General features: G+C 39.1%; 1 protein-coding gene across 1 annotated transcript in view; it reads left to right on the forward strand.

Moving 5' to 3' along the window:
- Window positions 1-19,216, forward strand: part of galnt14 (UDP-N-acetyl-alpha-D-galactosamine:polypeptide N-acetylgalactosaminyltransferase 14 (GalNAc-T14)) — a 233,650-nt gene that overhangs the window by 113,689 nt on the left and 100,745 nt on the right. The window contains exon 3 of the mRNA XM_085248120.1: window positions 8,804-8,902. Within this exon, the coding sequence (XP_085104246.1) occupies window positions 8,804-8,902 (99 nt within the window). The remainder of the gene's footprint in view (window positions 1-8,803; window positions 8,903-19,216) is intronic.

Genomic DNA, 19,216 nt, shown 5'->3' on the forward strand with positions numbered 1-19,216 from the left:
ACACTTTTACGCTGCTCAAAAAAAGTCAAGGAACATTTGATTATCATAGTAGAACCCAAAGTCAGTTGGACTAGACTTAGAAGGATGAACCATCTTGAATCCACTTTCACCTGCTATAGTGCTAATGAGGGTGACACCACAACTTCCAAAGGCCTCCTGGCTAATATTTATCTGGTTTTGGTTTTTGTTAGTGTCCTCATCAGCGCTGGTAGCATGAGATGGTACCTGCAATCCACTGAGGTTGTCTAGCTAGTCTGTGGAGGCTGTGGAGGAGATACTGGCAGCAGGAACAGCATTGTGTGAGGAGGAGCAGCATTGCTAGAGTTAAACAAAATGACCTCCAGCGGGCTACTCGTGTGAATGTTCCTAATCAATTTGTCAGAAACCAAATCCAGTGTGGTGTGAAACCCGAGCTCCTTTAATAGGACCTGAGTTCAGCACCATGGAGAGCAACTGGCAAGTCAGTTAGACCAGAGAAAACCCAAACTGGCAGGCCCAACTTTGGCATCCTGTTCTCTTCAATGATGATCTTGCAGGCAGCATAATTTTTTACCACATATTCTCCAGACTATTAGTGCTCTGAGAGTATTCTCTTAGACTCTTATGTTTTTGTTGGAGGATCCGGCTCACCGACTGACGTGTTCCATCCAGAGGAGAACAGTTTAGTGGGGAATGGAAGAATTCAGTCTTTAAACCATCACCTTTCGATTACAAAGTCTTTATGCCTTTGTTTGGGTGAGTTTTCTGCCAGGAGCAAGATATCGCCGGACAGAGAAAACAAGAGCAGAGACAGACGGGGCAGGCCAGGCCACTGAGCGAGGGAAAAATGCTGGGAAAATAGAACAGAAAAAGGCTGAGAGGCAGAACAAGTGAAGGACGGAGGGAGAGAAAAGTGTTGGAGGTGTTAATCGTAGGCTGCGAGCAGGTATGTGTATGAGTGAGAGAGAGAGCGTTTGTGCGTGTGCACGGGTCTGACAGTATCTCAGGGCTACATCAGTGCCCATTAGTATTTTGCAGCACGAACACACATTTTGACAGGTCGGCCGCCGCCGCCTGCAGAGAGGGACTGTGAGTGTGCGTGTGTGTAGCTGCTGGTTTTGACCTCCCTTTTCATGTGTTTATCTCACCTCCAGATGAACTTTGATGAGCCAGCATACACTTTCACAACCACAAACACACAAATGGCAGCCACTCCTCATCAAATATTAATGATTTTCCCACCATCTGAGCAGAAATGTACACTAAAGACATTTCTCATATTCTCTCAATTCTTGTCCACTTTTCTTCTTCTTCTTCTTCTGCACTCTTTAAAAATAATTTGCTCTCCTCTTCTTTTCACCTACTCTCCTTTCCTCTTCGCCCTCTTTTTGTTTCATTGCCGTGCGGTTTTGTTTCCTCTGCTTTTCTTCTCCCTCCTTCCTTCCCTTTTTATCAATTTCAAACTGTGGGCAGAATACAGATATGCAGCTTCAGATTTGGCTTTACTGAGGGAGGACACTGGGAGATGTTAATGGCCCAGTTTAGTGTTTCTCACTAGTAAATGGAAATGTTTCTGCCTTTTTACATTTGTTTTTGCCTTTTCTGTTTTTATCTCCAGTGGATATAATAGATTTTTTGTGATTTATAGTAGTAATAGCCAGGAAGTTGAATGAGAATCACTTCTTAGTTTGATTTTCTTTTCCTTCTCTTGTAGTTTTATTTTCTCTCTTGCTTCCATCTTTTTGATCTCATCTATTTTTCCCCTCTGACATCTTCTTTTCCTTATTTTACACCATGCACACTTCTCCATTTCTTTTACTTTTTTGTTCCTTTTTTCACTTACAATAGACTCCTGCTCTTTTCCTATTCAGATCCCTCTTTACTATAGCCTAGTTTCTTTGCTCCTTCTCATCACAGCTTTCAACTCCCATCTCACATTCTGTCTTTTCCTTGTCTCCTCCTCTCTCACACCTACCTTGTCATGGTTTCTCCTGTCCCTCTCTTTTTTTTTGCATTCCTGTATTTCCTTCACTGTTTATTTGTGTTCTCTTTAGCTTTGACGCAGCAGGGAGTTAACACACACACACACACACACACACAAACACATTGATACGCATGCACATACATACATACTCACTTGCTTTGGGAGTATAAAGGCTTGTTCATATCAGCTTTAACATCAGTCAACTGTCAGCACAACTTTTATCTGAACATCTCTGTTGCTCTCTCTCTTTCTGCCTGTCTGTCAATGTCTCTCGACCTCAATCATCTTTCATTCAGTCTCTGTCTCAAACACACACACACACCACACACACACCACACACAGTCTCTCACTCGGAAGCGGCTCGTCTTTATCTTCTTATCGTTCCTCTCTGGTAGAGCTGCTGAATAAATCAACTGCAGCAAAAACCAGAGATGGAGGCAGGGAGATAGAGGGATGGAGGAGGCAGAGAGGCATGATGGGATATGATATGACAAATATATATCGTGCATATTCCCGCTCTCACCCAGGGAAAGGGACAGACAGTGGAAAAGGAAAGAGTAAGGACGTAAAAATATAGAAAGAAATCCGAATTCAAAGAAGCGAAAGATTTCACTGATGCTCAGCTTTGAAAAACCTTGACTTTCCCAAGTGTGCGTATGTATGTGTGTATATTTAAGGGCACTTTAACCTCTACATAAACAGATATGCACGATGTAACAGTGGTTAGCACTGTTGCCTCACAGCAAGATGTTACTGGGTTTGAATCCACCATCTCATTAATAAGCATATTCAAAAATTGTACTCTGGCTAAAGTGCTGCTAAAACCAATAAAATAATAAAGCAATAAAAATGGTTAAAATATTTTTAAATGTCTGATTTAGGTGAAGAACTCTGTTTCAGATAAAGCTTATTTGGGTATGGTGTGCATGAGATTTGAAACTAGCTGGAACATAATCACAAAGTGTGGCACAGTCAGTGTTATTTACTGTCCGTCTGGTTTTCAAGCATGATGTAGCTCTGCAATGCAAACCAAACTTGCCCAAATATCAAAAGTCACATTCACTTTCTTGCACTTCACATAAGGTTTGAATATGTGCAAATGTATCAAGTGTCTACTCTTTGTATCCAAAACCAAGGTAGCAGTAGGATAAAATAGTACTCCACTGTGAAGTCAGGAACTCTACGAAGCCTATTTTACCCTTTATGCAAGGGTTTTGTGGAGCATGAAGTACGCACACTCATGTATGCACATCAGTGTAATGTGGACAACAGGACTAACGTGGAACCCTGTGAAGGCAAAAGTGCCTTTTTTTGGCTACACGTGTCTCTTAACCAGAACAGGAAGCTGAGTGAAGCTGCAAAATCTCTACATCATTAGAAGCTGGCTTGTGCTCCTTTACTCCTCTGCCAGTTCCTGGTGCCTTGCATGTTTACTCTCATTGGTTTCCTCATTATGGTCTTCTCATGGCATTGAGAGTTCCAGCTGTTTTGTGGCCTCAGAGGTGATGATCATGTCTGGTTTAAGTGATGTTTTGGCTGTGTGCTCTAGGAACTTGTGGGTAGAAACATTGAAATCTAATGCACAGTTTATTCCACACCGGCTGTTGGACTACCTTAGAAATGTGCACTGCTGTTTGACATAGAACTTAATTCTTCACTAATTTGCCCCATTATCGTATGTTCTGATGAAAAATACTAATGGAAAACGGAATAATAGAAAGTGTTGCAGTCTATGCTGACAGTGGACCCAAACACAAAACTGAAAAGGCAGACAGAGTTAACAAAACATATATGACCTTTTATAAGGTAGGTGCAAAGTTTAAAAGTAAAAATACAAAATAAAAAGTAAAAAAAATACAAAAGAAACAAAAAAAAACAAATCCAAGAAACCCCATAAATGAGCAAAGAGCACATAGGGAGAACACACTCCCTGTGTGTTCTCCCTATAAACACTCAATAGACAATAGACAAGGATAAGAGAGGACTAGATATTGTTTAGGGAACAGGATAAAAGACAAATGGGACACTAACTAACAAAGTAAAAGAGGAAATGCCAAGAGAAGGACGCTGAACACAGAAATGAAAAATTCGCACAGAAAGAAACAGCCATAGAACATAACTGAGAGAACCAGAAAACACCTAATAACAAAAAACAAGGATAGAAAACTCAGAGGTGCTCCAAACTGTGTGAAAAACAGGAACCATAAAAGTAAGGGAAAACCAAAGCAGACTGTAACAATGTTAGAGTGATGAATAAATAAAAGAATAAAGGAGGAAAAACAACTAAAGTATACATGCATAGATAGGAATGCATGGGTAGACAAATTCTCTAATCTCCTTTGGAAATATTGTTTCCCTACTTCATCTCTGTGCCTCCAAACAAAAAAGGAAAAAAAAATCAAATTGCAAGTTAATGAGGTGCTGATGGTATTATTTCACAGCCGGGTGCTCGTGCGCGCTGACTGATGCTGCGTGCCGACCTGTTAATACAACAAATTAGGAGTTGAGCTTGTGTTCTAACCCACTGCAGATCTCAAGAGGAGGTTCAATGTTTAGCTCAAGGACACTTAGATGATGCACACTGAGTTGAGCTCACAAACTAGTGGAAATGTGGCACATGCGGTCTGCTAATACAAAAACTCAGCTCATTGGATATTCATTGTTGTTGAATGTGTTCCTGAATAATTACACATGACCCGACTGATGTGATCTTGGAAGGTTGGAAACAATGTTTTTGAGTTTATGTTTAGTGAATAAATCCCAAGAAACTCAGACTGGCATCGTGTTTGATAAGCCATGAATACAGAAACACAGATAAGCTCCAAAGAAACTTATATCAGAAGACATATTTATGTTTTGTGGTATGAAAAAAGTATTTGGTATGATCACAGTAAGGCAACATGCTTTTGGTGTCTTCGTTTTTCATATGTCAGGGAAGTAGAAAAGTCTCCTTCCCTTAGATTTTTCTGTGAGGAATATATATATCTTATCTTTTTGAACTACAAAGTTGGGCAGCAACAGGAAGGAGCTCCCCAATCTGTCTTGCTGGGAAATGTGAATATTTGTACTTATGCTACAAGAAAATTCTGTATTTTTGAGCACTATGATATGAACATGCTTGGAGAAAATTATGTGAACTGCCTATATAATATGTGACTAACCACTTTTTAATTTTAATACTGTGTTACAATATGAATTATATACACAATACAACATATTTCTGTTGAGTCAACGAGTTGCTGGAAAAAAAGACATTTTAGATAAATACAACTTTCTAAATTTTAAGTAATTTCAAATTATTTAAATCTGCTTGTCAAATATACAAACTTATACATGGTCTGGCGCTTCCACCAATGAGTGATTTTATTAAACAAAAGTCTAGCAGTGTTGCCGGGTAGTGACTGACTCAAGCAACTGTGAGAGGTGATTGTGAACTGACATTTAGACGGACCACCTTTTCACAGAATGCTCTGTCATATCAAGGAATGAGCTTCTGGAATAGTCTTCCACTGTCAGTGAGGGAACGTACAAGTCTCCCCATCTTTAAGAGTCACTTAAAAGGGCAGCTGAGGGACACACAAGCATGTGATCATGTTTAATAATCATGCTTTATATTGAACATGAAAAAGAGTCCGTGTATTACAAAAAAGGGAAACAACTATTAGTGTAATGGGTCAGTGCAATATCAGGACAGTCAGGGCATGTGCAATACTGGGGTTTGTGCAATATAATTGATGTGTTTCCATTATTGTTATCTATATTGTCCTCTGTTGTCCACTCTTCTTGTCATTGTTTGTTCTAGTATAATGTGAGCACTGTTTTTGTCCTTGTCACATGACCTGTAAATAGTGTCTCTGTATGTTTTTACTAACTTGTGTGTAACACCAACCTGCCAGAGGGTCTGCGGATGGAAATTAGCTCAAGGCTATAATCTGGCATATTTATATTTGTTAAAATGTTCATTAATATGTATTGGCCCTCTTTCTAAATGAAATAAATAAATGAATACAGCTTCCTTTTTTTGTCTGTAAACCACAGTTAATTTAAAGTCAAGCATTTAAGATGTGCAGCAGTGAACAGGTAGGTTGTGGCAGTTAGCAGACAGCTTCAGTTCAAGGTTTGCAAAAATGTTGCATTAAATACAGCCATTTTCATACATAAAAGTAATTGGACAATTGACTAACAAGCAGTGTTGTGATGAGGTGAGGCCTGTTCCCATGTTATAATATGGAAAATAAAGCAGACCTAGTGTTTAAAGTTAGTAGTGGGGATAGGCAAATTGTAGCAAAGCCTGGAAGGCCATTGAACACAACTAAAGTGTATGACGACAGAATTCATTTCATAGTTAAGAAAAATTGAATGGAGTTCAGTTTATTTATATAGTGCCAAATCACAACAGCAGTTGCCTCGAGGCGGTATATACTGTAAAGTAAAGACTCTACAATAAACCTCCGTCTCAACCTAACCAAGTCAAGATCACTCTTGAGGAGGTAGCTCAAGAGTGTCAGGAGGAGGACGTCATTGTCAGCATCTACAGTCAGTAGTTGTAATACAATGGGTTTACAACCACAGCGCCTTGGTTTGCAGAAAATCTGATTCAATAGAAAACATCTAAAAGTCCGACAGTTCAAAGAATCCAAAGATTCTTTGGGTAAATAAAACCGGAATGAACTTATATAAAAGTATAAAAAGGAAATGTGAAGCACAGTGCATCATCTGTCAAACATGGTGTAGGCAATTTTATGGTATGGGTGTGAATGACTGCCTGTAGAACTGGGCCAACAGTGTTCAATGATAACGTGTCATGGATGAATTATGAAGTGTACAAAGCTATACTCTTTGTTCCTATTCAGACAAATGCAGAAGCAATGCAAGAGTTTCTCAAGACAGATTTCACCCCAGCAGAGCATGCTTTTCATTTATTACATACAAAATGATATGTCAAATGGCTAGTTTTTGATCTGTAAAAATGCCTTCTGGCAATTTGTTTGTGCGTTTACATTTCACATTTTGTATTGATCCTCTTGTAATGATACAAAACAGGAAACTTTTTTTCCTGTTTTGTATCAAAGGAAATGGATAAAACCAATCATATTTTTCTTGCTTGTATGCGGTATATGAAATTAAATATTCTAACCTCGTCGCCTTCTGCAAAACAAATAATGAAACACGTTATGGAAGTAGATTAGGTGAGCTGCAGAAAACCACATGTTAGGCTGGTTAATGGTGCAGTATGTTTAGTTCTACAAACACACAGATGCACAAACACACACAGACACACACATATTCGAGAAAGGTTAACTTCTTAAAAATAAAGGCCAGAACAGACCAAGCAGACTGTTTCTGTTGGAAAATGTCACCAATCCATCAATCTGATAGGTAAAGGCCAGTCTTCTCATTATACAGTGCGCCTGTGTGTGTGCGCGCGTCTGTGTGTGTATGTGCGTGTGATGTGTGTGTGCGTTCCTCTTCTCTTTTAGAAGAAAAGCCTGCTGACCCAGCGAATGCACTGCAATCAAACATGCACACACTTTGCAACGTATTTTAATGAGCATAGTGGTGGTCATCTATAATTCATTTTCAACATGTCTGGTCTGATCACTTGGTTAGTGTGTGTGTGTGTGTGTGTGTGTGTGTGTGTGTTATACCTGAAGACAGGAGCAGCCAACATTATAGGAAATAGTCTCACAGTAATCACCTTGAAACAAGTACTATTGACCAGTATAGTGTATGTTTGTATACCAGCACATCACAAAAAAATAATAATTAAATAGAAATTCTAGAAAATTGCTTGTTTTGCATGTATCATGGTAGTCTTAAGCACTTAAGTTGAAAGCAGTTGGATTTCTTTTTAGGTTCATGAAGACATTTTCTCTCTCATCTAAAATCCTTCTTCAGTTTTGGAAACTGACTGGGAGTCATAGATATTAAACCCGTATTGGGGTTATCATTGTGGGGGTGGTCCTGATAGTCACAGAACCTCCATGCCTCATGTAGTTTGCTACCACTACATGAGCCAAGATGTGATTCAAGGTGTGGGTCATTACAATCACATAGTGTGAGTGCGAGAGAAATCATCTGGGAAGGAATGTCAAGATTGATGCATGTTGACGATAGTTGGGGTAATTTTCTTTTATATTTAAATATTTTAAATAATAAACTTACATTCATTCTGTATTAAGTCCATTAATTCAAGCCTTTTGTGTTTTACCAGTATAGTCAGTTTTAGAAATTTTTATTTAGTAGCATTGTTTTTTTGTCAGGTACTACACATTCTTGTTTGGGGATGCATGGAAAGCTAGAGGCAGGGAACAGCAGCAAGACCCAAGCACAAAGCAGACATATAGCGACAACAGATATGACATTAATAAAGTCAGGCGCAGCATAACGGGAGTGACAAGGATGGAGCTGGGTTGCAAAGTGGCTTGGACTTGAGGTTTAGAAGGATATGAGCTGAGCTGTCAGCTGATGCAGTAGTCTCACTGTAATGTTTGACTATCCCTGGCTAGGGTGGTGGAGACCACAGTTGCTACATGGGTGCTCCTCTAATCTCTTGCCAGATTTGTTATGTCAAGATCAGACAGCCTTTGATTTTTGACTCAACTTGAAAATGTGTGTCTTGCCTGAAAGTCAATTTGTTATATTTTGGGAACTGACAGCGAGCTGAGCTGAACAAAAGAGTAGCTGGAGGACTTGTTGCTCATTTAACTTTTACTCAAAGTTCAAAACAGTTTATGTTTACCTGTCTTTTAATACAGCATTTTAAAATTTGACATGCCTTTTACTAAATCAAAGGGTTCCTTGCCAGTAGCATTGAGTAATGCTTTTCTCTTTCTTTAGGTGCACCACTCTTCACTACGACTCAGAACTTCCTTCAACCTCCATCATCATCACCTTTCACAATGAGGCCAGATCAACTCTGCTGCGGACCATCAAGAGGTAAACACACATCTGAGACTTCTATATGGTAGAGCTCAGTGATAAAACTGCAATTGTGCTATGTAATTCACACCCAATCCCAATTCTAGGAGGATTTTGGTTATTTGTATCTAAATATTAAAGTCATGAAAAAAGTAGACAGGATTACTGAGATGCTAGGTGTACATCAAAGAGAGTGGTAGCAAAGGAAAAAGGCTTATAGTGAGTGGTATGTGAGACTGGACACAAAAGGACTTGTATTGACAAGCAAGGTAGAGAGACTGAGTTAAAAAGGATGTGCAGCAGGTTAGAGTGATTAAGGATGGAGATGGAAATGTGCTAACAAAGGAAGCGAGTGTTGAGAATAGATGGATGGAGTACTTTGAGGATCCGATGAATGAAGAAAAGGAGGGAGAAGAGGATGGATGAAGGAAAGTTGCTGAATGAAGTGCAGAGATTAGTAAGGATGAGGCAGTCTGTCTGATCTCATCCTTGTGTTAATGTTGTTCCTGAATTAAGATAATGTTTTTCCAGGATCAAAATTGCATCTAAACAATTATATTGCTATGATGTCATAGCTCTGTGACTTGGAAAAAACCTACACATATCCACTCAGGAAAAAATCATAGATAGGGTTAGAGGTTACAGCTAAAGTTAGAGTGTGGGTTAGGGTTCACCACTTTATGATTTGATGTGTGGTGTGACGTGTTTCCATGAAGCAAAACTATGACATTGCTACAATGTGACTGGTCACTTGCAATGTTGAACCTGGACAAACATTCGTTTTATTGGTCCAGGAATAAGACCAACACGATATAAGGTCGAGCTAGTGAAGGCATCAAAAGAGGCGATGAAGGTGTGGAGAGAGGGCAAAAGACTGACCAGACTGTTTAACACAGTCTTGGAGAGTAAGGGGATAACTGAGGAATGGGGAAGTTAATTGCTACAAATTTTTAAGAACAAGCGTGAACAAAAATACACTCACAAGCTGATGTGGTATGCTGATAGTATGGTGAGTAGTATGGCTTTATGCTGAGAAAAAGCACTAAAGATATAATGTATCCTTTGAGAGTGTGGATATAGAGAAAGCATACTGTAGTAACAGTATAGGTGAAGAGGAGAGTACAGGTAGGGTGGAGTGGGTGGAGAATAGTGTCTGGGGGAATTTCTTGCAGAACAGTAGAAGCAAGAGTGAAGGGGAAGGTTTACAAGATGGTGGTGAGACCTCCTATAATGTGTATTCAGGACATGGTGGAAAAGACAGGAGGACGAGTTGGAGGTGGCAGAGTTGAAGTTGAAGACCAGGATGGACAGGATTAGAAATGAGTGTATCAGAGGGACAGCTCAGGTTGAGCAGCTTGGACATGGACAGAGGAGGGATACTGGATATATAGGACAGGATGCTGAAGATGGGGCTGCTAGGCAGGAGGAAAAATATTAAAACTACAGATGATATGTGATGAAAGAGGACATGCAGAGGATTTGAGGAACAGGGGAGGATGCCAGAGTGAGATGGAGGCAGATGATTTGCTCTGGCAACCCCTAAAGGAAGAAAAGGTATTGAAATATTAAATCGTATCAGCCTTCATCAACCTGTATTGTTCTGACTTTATTTATTGTTTGCCGGTAAGCAGAGCAACATTCAAAAGACACACATTTACATTCTCTTGACCCTCAATCCACTCTATCATTGAACCATCGTTCTGTCAGCAGGTTACCACACCCACAATCAGCACAAACAGATACACACAAGTTTTGGCTTGAGTTCAGCTCATTATACCAGTCAGTCAGCAGGGACTGGCTACGTCTCCTCACTATCACAGAGGACATTTTGTGATTTGTGTGTGTATGTTTGCTGTGTGTGTGTGTCCCCTTCAGCCCTTTTCAGAGCTCTGCAGTTTTCAACCAATTAAAAGACAATCTGTCTCCCTGGGCCCCTCTGCTCCCTTTGGCTCTGTCTCTCTCTCTGTATGCGTACAAGTGTGTGTGTGTTTGCCGGTAGTGACTTGGAGCTAGAAGTAGTTTAGCTGCCTTTTATTTTTACTTTGTGAATTTGGAACGTTTGTGCTCACCAGGGTGCATTAGATCCTCTGAAGCTTCCACGCTGCTCCAAACTGGTTTGCTTGGCATTAAAAGATTTGAAGATAAATATACTGTATAGTCCATCTGAAAGACATTAAGCTGTGTATTATTTGTATTTAGACATTTTTAGGTATTTTTATTGCCCTTAAATACCAGTTAATATAACAAAGTAAGTTGCTTGCAGCAAAAAGAGTATTTGTGTTTTTTAATGAAAGACTGTATCTCTCCCTAGAAAATCATATTTTGAATGGATGCAATGTATTTCCAATCTTCTGTTGTCCAATTTTGGTGAATCCAGTGATTTGTACCCTCAGTTTCCTGTTTTTAGCTGATAGGAGTGGCACCTGGTGTGGGCTTCGCCTGCCAAGGTTCAATTTGATGTGCATTCAGAGATGCTCATCAGTTTGACATTCAAAAAAAAACTTTTTAAAATTTTCATTGTGGACAGTCTCTCCTTGTTTTGGCTTTGGTGATTTTCAAAAGGAAAGGGGACAAACCCTGCGTGGATTTGGTGTGACTGTTGAAGAATTGTCAGCTTTTGACGTTTCATATAGTTTTTGTGAAAATTAGCCCTGCCAAACTAAAGGATCGGTGTCTTAACAGAAATCAGCCACTTGACAGAAGAGCTTCAACTGGTGTCTTTACAGAGAGAGTGACGCACTTAGGTAAAGCTCAGACGAGTTAAGAGTGCTGCAACAGATCACTTGACATTTGCAGTTTTTCTGAAAGCCAGTGCAGCTGACAACAGAAAAAACAGCCAAGAAACAGAAACTGGTGATGTTATGAGTAATGAGACTGTAAGTGTGGAGTAACTTCTGTATTGGAGGCTACACACAGATCTTTTTTGAGAATAGTAAATTGGAAACAAACGTATTAGATGCGATGTTTACAAAGTATGTTTTTTTTTTCTAAGACAGAGTGACGCTGTGGGATCACAGAGTGTTTCCATAGTCCCTTAGTAGGTTGCTTAAGGGTCCTTAATGGACTATGGTGTGGCTTTGCAGGTTGTGGCCCATTAAGAGCAAATTGTGTGGTAATTACATTTGCCCTCACTCAAAACAAACCATCAATTTTTAGACTGATGACTTTATAGCCAGGCAGTGCTTTCAGCTTATATTTGTGCCCTATGAAATTTTACTGCAAGTGCTCACAAAAGGTCATTCAGTCAAATTCTCATATTGTTTTCGTTCCTATCACTGCTTACCCATTTCTTACCTGCGTAAGTTTTTGAGAGGGTGACAAAATCCACACAGAAAGATGGTTGAGTCGGTGGTGGCTCAAAACAAACAAAAACTAGGTTTTGGGAATTGTATAAAATCATTTTTGCATTTGGCTTTTACCAAAACTACTTTGCTAGTTTACTTCATTATTATTGGTCTAATTGTATAGGTTTACAGTGTTAAAGACATATTAAAAAACTACGACATGATTAACTACATGAAAAGATACCAGAGCACATTTTACATGCCCCAATCTGCATCAGCACAAAAAACTATTATAGTTAAATATTTAACTATTAGTTGCATTTATCTTCTCGCCCAAATATGGCTGATTTTTGCCAGAAGGCTGTATTGGTGTGGTAGTTTTTTGTTTTATTATTATTTTTTAGAAGTGTCAGAATGATTTCCATGATACTAATAGGTGTCCTTTAAAGTTTAGTATTATAACACACTATAGAAAATCTGGCATAATGTACCTTGAATGTGTTGATAACTGGTGGTCCTGCTTAGCTGCACAAACAAGTTCTCCTTGGCAAACACCTTGCCAGAGATTTCCACGAGTACATGAATACCAAATGTTTATAAAACTGCCCCAAGAAAAGCAGAAGGGAAGGACGTACCACTAAACCGAGGCAGAGTTAAAATACTGAATTGGAAAAAAGCTTCAGCATCGTACTCTTTGTGTGAAAAATGCTTAAAAATATCAGTGTGCCTGTCTCTTCACTGGATCATGAAAAGTTTGCAAAGATCTTCAGTTTAGTGAAACTGAAGGCTTTGAGAGGCATTCAGTCATAGACAACTGAAGTCTAATTTCAAACGCCACTATTCATGCTGAGTGAAAAAAGAATAGAAAAAAAAACTTGAATAGCCTGATAATGGAAAGATAAGTTTGCTTTTTACTATCTGCAATCATGTTTTGCTTCAAGGACTCTGAAAACACTGAAAATGTATTGAATGCCTACAATTACATTACAAAGGGGTGTAATTTTGGACCTTTGTGTGCTTTAGGGCTCGGCAGTATGCACGCCGAACTTTAATAAGTTTGATTTGAGACAATGATGGGTACTTTGAAAGCTTTTCATCTGGTGATCAAAGAGTTGCTTTCTGAGGGAGAGCCAGGCCTTGTCGATATTTAATCAAGGTCTGATCCTGAAAATTGATCTCATCTTCTGTCTCCGCTGGGCAAGAGATAAGCAGGCCACATGAGAGAGAGAGAGAGAGAGAGAGGCAATGACAGAAAAATAAAAACTAGGAGCTTTTGGGATATTTGGTTTTTAATAGATTTAGTTTGTTTTGGCTCTGTGTGTGTGTGTGTGTGTGTGTGTTCATGTAAAACAGGCTCCTGAACTGCAAAGGTTTCATTATGTACAAAGGAGCTACAGCAGGAAATGGGAAAATGAGAGAAAAGCGCTACAAATATTATTCTGTGATCATCATTCCTACTGTTATGTTATGTTATTGTATGTTATGATTCGGTTGGTTGTTATGTTAATGTCAAATTTAATGACATAAAAAATCCTACAAAAGGGATTGATTGTGGCAGCATGTTGCAGATGAAGAAATATATCTATTAAATAAAATCTAGTTTAATGCATTTCACTGTTCATTATGTTTTCAATTCATTTTACATCTTCAGCCAAATCACTGCACACTGAATGTTAATTGAGTGGAGAAAAGGGTTAATTAAATGTTCGGGTGTGATATTTGTTTTGATATCCAGCCCGCACTTATCGTGCGTTTTTGTTTACATGCGTTCAATTAACCGCTGATTGTGGTTCATTTTTCCTCTCTATGTGAGGGCACTCTAAACACAATGACACCCAAGACTGCATTCATCTACATCAGGGGTGCCCAATCCCGGTCCTCGAGAGCTACTATCCTGCAGCTTTTAGATGCATCCCTACTCCAACACAGCTGAATCAAATGGTTTGATCTCTTCAGCATGCCATCATGTTTGGCAAAGGCCTGATAACAAGCCATTCATTTGATTCAGGTGTGTGGGAACAAGGATGCATCTAAAAGCTGCAGGACGGTAGCTCTCGAGGACCGGGATTGGGCACCCCTGATCTACATCCTTCATATGCCAAGCAGCACACACATGCTGTGTGTTATCTACATATCTGTTTCACATGCTGCTTTTTGCAAATGAAACAAAGGACTGGCTGAGAAGGGACTCATTCCTGTAGCTTTAGGACATTTTCTGTTGATCATATAATCATATATATTTTCAAGCTCAAGCTGTCATTCTAAATAATCTGGAGAGGGGCATTTTTGAAGCGTTTTGTTGTTGTGGAAACATTATAGGCAGCATTGCACACTCATCACAGTTTTAAATCCCCGTTCTTATAGTCCAATAAAAATAAAATAATAAAATGTTTTTCTTAACTATTTTAGAATAAAAATGTAAAACACTAACAGAATTATAACTAGGAAGAATTTGGTGGATCCTTCATTCTTTACCTGATAAGTCTGTCTTCAAGACCAGTATGAAGGTTATACTAAATGGTATTTACCTATGATTTACACAGTGGTTTGAAGTATTATCTGCAGATAGTTTTGCTTGCTTTTGTAGTATTAGAAAGTAAATGATGCTATGAACCACAATTAGCATCGCAGTTCAACAGACTTTCTTTTTGTACAGTTTAAATGTAGAAATTTTCTTTAAGAAGGTCAAGTGTTAAATTTGTGTGTGAAATAAACCTCAGGGAGTTGTCTAATTACCCAATCGGTCCATCAGTCAGTCTGTAATCCAGCCAAGCAACCATCCTGCTCTGCTCAGCAGCCAGCACTCACTGCAAGTGTAGAAATGCCACTTCTAGATCAGCACCAGCTCAGCACTTTCTGATTCAGTGGTCCTAAAAAATGCACAGTAAAGAGTCCAGAACACTTCCTTTAGAACTGATCACTCAGGATTTATTAGGAGGAGGACGAGGCAGATTTATAGTCTCTGCCTCCTTCTGCAACTTGGCTGTTTTACGAAATCCTTCCTCCCACTCTGTTGGCTCTTTGTCACATACTTCTACCTGAATCATTATCCCTTTCGTTTTGGGCTAAAGCATTTTCATAGATAAGGAAACCCACGTGTTTTTAGTATATAGAAATACCCAATACGTAAACATTATTTTAGATACAAACAGTCTGTATTTAAAATGTATTTTTATTGCTTGTTTGACAGGCAAATATATGTTTTGTTTGTAATTGTGATTTCAACACATGCAGTCAAGTTAAACAGAAATTTCTCAGTAGTCTCTGTGCAGTCCTGTAAAAAACTAAGTAGACTAACTACTAACTATACCTTCTAGCACCAGTAACATGAAGTAATAATTTTCTATATGAGTGTTTTAGTGTTTGTTTTTGCACAATTTGGCCTTAAATTTTCAATCAGGTCAGGACTTTAGTTACCTATAGTAACACCAAATTCCTTACTTCTTCAGCCACTATGTCCTGTTGCATGATCCAGTTGGATCTGAGCTTTAGCAGAGGAGTTCATGGTCTGTTCAATGACTGCAAGGTGTTCAGGTTCAAGCCCAAAGTCATCACCCCTCCAGCACCATGCTTGACAGTTGGTATGAGGGGTTTATGTTGTTGTTTATGTTGATGTGATGTGTTTACTTTTTGCTAAATTTGGCACTAATCGTCATGAACTTTAAAATTGTATATACAAACTGTAGGTGTATAGTGTAGGGGGGGGTTTTTTTTGGGGGGGGGGGGGGGTGGTTTTGTTTTGTTTTTCTCAGTTCCTCTTAGGTTTGCACAGCTTTTCTGACCTTTGGGGAAATTTGCTGGACATTCACTCCTGTCAAGATTATGGGGTTGTGCTACCTCACTCCTAAACACTACAGTAAAGCTGCCAAAACTCGTTATAGCAGGAGTCGCACTTGATGATCAATTAAACAGTTGCATTTGATTAGCTGCACATCGCTTCTACTTACCCTCTGAATTCATATGGAAGTAGTAAGGGTGTACTCACTGTATAGAGTCCATTGAAAACTCTTTCATGTGACTGTATTTCTAATAATGTTTCCATGTTGGTCTGTCTGTGGGCTGGAGTTGACACAAAGATGTGTGCCTAGTTCCCTAAAGTATTTTAGGCAGGCTTAAGCATAGCATTACTTTAAGCAGACCACAAAGAATCACTCAAGGGATCACGATAAGCTTGCCCACAGCTGCTCCACATCTGCAAGCCACTTTGGAACCCATATAGCTACTCCTTTTCATGCTGTTTCTGACTTAATCAATTGCATACCTACCTGTTTTATTCTGAGCAGAGCCATAGTACCAGATATAAGTTCCTGCAGATGGAAAATCGTTTTTTGACTACAAGAATTTAACATTGCTGAATAAAGGGCATTTCCAAGATAAATGCATTTGATATCCATATCAGCTCAGAATAATCTTTGACGAGACTTATAATGTAAATGATACTGTAACATTACAGATCATTAGTAATGAGATGCTATTCCATCTAGATACCATTCATTGCGTCTGTGAGGCATTAGATTAACACTGACGAGCTTATACATACAGCATCCTCTAAATCAGGGGTGCCCAATCCCGGTCCTCGAGAGCTACCGTCCTGCAGCTTTTAGATGCATCCTTGTTCCCACACACCTGAATCAAATGAATGGCTTGTTATCAGGCCTTTGCCAAACATGATGGCATGCTGAAGAGATCAAACCATTTGACTCAGCTGTGTTGGAGTAGGGATGCATCTAAAAGCTGCAGGATAGTAGCTCTCGAGGACTGGGATTGGGCAGGCCTGCTCTAAATAAACAGTCATAATGAGAATGTAATTAGTGAATATCAAAATAGATTTCTGCAAATTAGCGGGGACAAGACTTTATTTAATGTGGACAAACTAGTACTTTGATTTCAGACTAAGGCTGATAGATTCAGATGTATAGTGATAGATCAGCACTGATGAGACAGTATTTACTGGGTGCAGATATATAGGATAATGAATCACTGGTGGCTAGACAGAACAGAACATACTGAGTGGCTGAATCAGGAATTCGTTCCAAGAGAGAGATTTTCTACAGATGGATTTAAGATGCAGTGAAAAGGGCAAAGTATACTGTTTTTAAAAAAAGATGCATCAGCATTTAATACCACATATTTTAATACTGCGTGGATGTACAAAATACTTTAAGAGATATTTGACATCCATAGGAAAAAATTTTCATTGCTGTCAGAGACCTTGATAGAGAAATAGGCTGGAGGAAGATGTGCATGAATGGAAAGATAGGTAGATTCAGAGGTGGGGGGAAAAAAGAGTGATGAATTACTCCAGCAAGCTAGAGGACAGAAGAGCCGGCTGTCAGCTAAGCAATCAGGCAGAGAGAGTTTGGAAGGAGGGAGGTAACCAAGCTGAAGCATGAGAGAGAGGGAGAAAAGGTGAAAGCTCCACAGAGGAAAACAGGAGAATTTTGATGTAAGCAAAGCCTGATAGTAGTTAAAAGTAAATTAACTTCTTAACTTCTAACTGTAGAAAAAATAATAGGTAACGGGAAACATTCTTCAGCTGATTTACAGTTCAAATATAACACAGACCCCATTCACATGAAGGAAAGAGTGGCAGTGTGTTTTTACTGTAACCAACGGAGCAGAAGAAATCGAGTTCCCAAAAGTTGAAAGCATCACTTCTCAGCTGTGTATAAAACCCTGAGCAGTAGAGAGGCGAGACAATCTAAAACCTGAAGGAGGTTTTGTATTTACTTCACATGTTCAGAAACACATTTCCTGGAGAGGTTTTAGTGCACAAACAAGGATGGTTTAATGGTTTAATACCTGAAACTAAACAAGGCTTTTGAGAATTTTACAAAGTTAGTGGTCAAGGTGAAGTGTGGACTGAGTGTTTGTATCAATGAGTACGTACACCACAGACTGATATCTACGACTTTGATGTGGCTCAAGCTTAGTTCTAATTTGGAATCTTCTTTTTTTGTTGTTACCAAATTATGATTATTTTCTCACTAAATTTAAAGACATTTCTAGGTGAGAAGAGAGTTTTGAAGATGAATAAAAGTCCTGCTTCACCATCTGCTGCATCTTTGTTGATAGTACAGAATACTTTGACCTTACAGAGACAGTGAGTGGGTCTAGGAAAGTACAGATGAGACCAAAATGATTATTCCCTTATGAAGTTTCAAATTTTTGTTCAGATTTTAGCAAAGAATGCACAAATCACTGGTGGGCAATAATGGACTTTAACTTTGTAATGCTCAAAACTTGTAAAATTAAGTTAAGACAGAGGATTATCTTCTACTTTACACACAGTAAAAAACTTAAGCAAGAGTTTGAGCTGTTGCTCGAAAGCATCATACCATAAACAAAAGAAATCAGAGGGGACTAAAAAAATCATTAATGCTCATAAAGCAGGAGATGGATATGCAAAGCTTTCCCAGGGTTAAGGTACAAGGACTGGAGTGAGAAGTACTATCAATAAATTTAGGAATACTTTCAAGCCAGATTGAAGTATGCTGGATATGCAAAGCTTTCCCAGGGTTAAGGTACAAGGACTGGAGTGAGAAGTACTATCAATAAATTTAGGAATACTTTCAAGCCAGATTGAAGTATGCTAAGGACAATCTGGAGAAAGATTATGCATACCAGAAGAGCGTCCTTTGGTCCGATAGGACGAAAGCAGAGCTCTTTGGCCATCAAGACTGCTTATGTTTGGAGAAAGAAGAGAGAAGCATACAACACTAAAACCACTGTCCCCATAGTGAAACACAGTGTTGGGAGTGTTATGCTTTGGGGATGCATCATTGCATCTGGAACTGGGAATCTTGTTAAGGCAGAAGGAATCGTGATAACAGAAGGATATGTAAAGATTTTGAAAGACAACCTCAAACTGTCATCAGCAAAACTGGGTCTGGATCGGCACTTTTTCTTCCAGTATGACAACAACCCAAAGCATACATTGCTCCTGATTAGCTACGAAGGGGCATAAACAAAGCCTTTACTTGATCCCACTGCAAATCTTTGGGGTGAACTGAAGACCAAGGTCCAAGCAGAGAAGAATAGACTAGTA

The sequence above is a fragment of the Mchenga conophoros genome, linkage group LG15, assembly GCF_057382185.1.
Source record: "Mchenga conophoros isolate Kocher_MC1m ecotype Shallow Benthic linkage group LG15, M_conophoros_male_GT1.1, whole genome shotgun sequence".
Lineage (NCBI taxonomy): Eukaryota > Metazoa > Chordata > Actinopteri > Cichliformes > Cichlidae > Mchenga > Mchenga conophoros.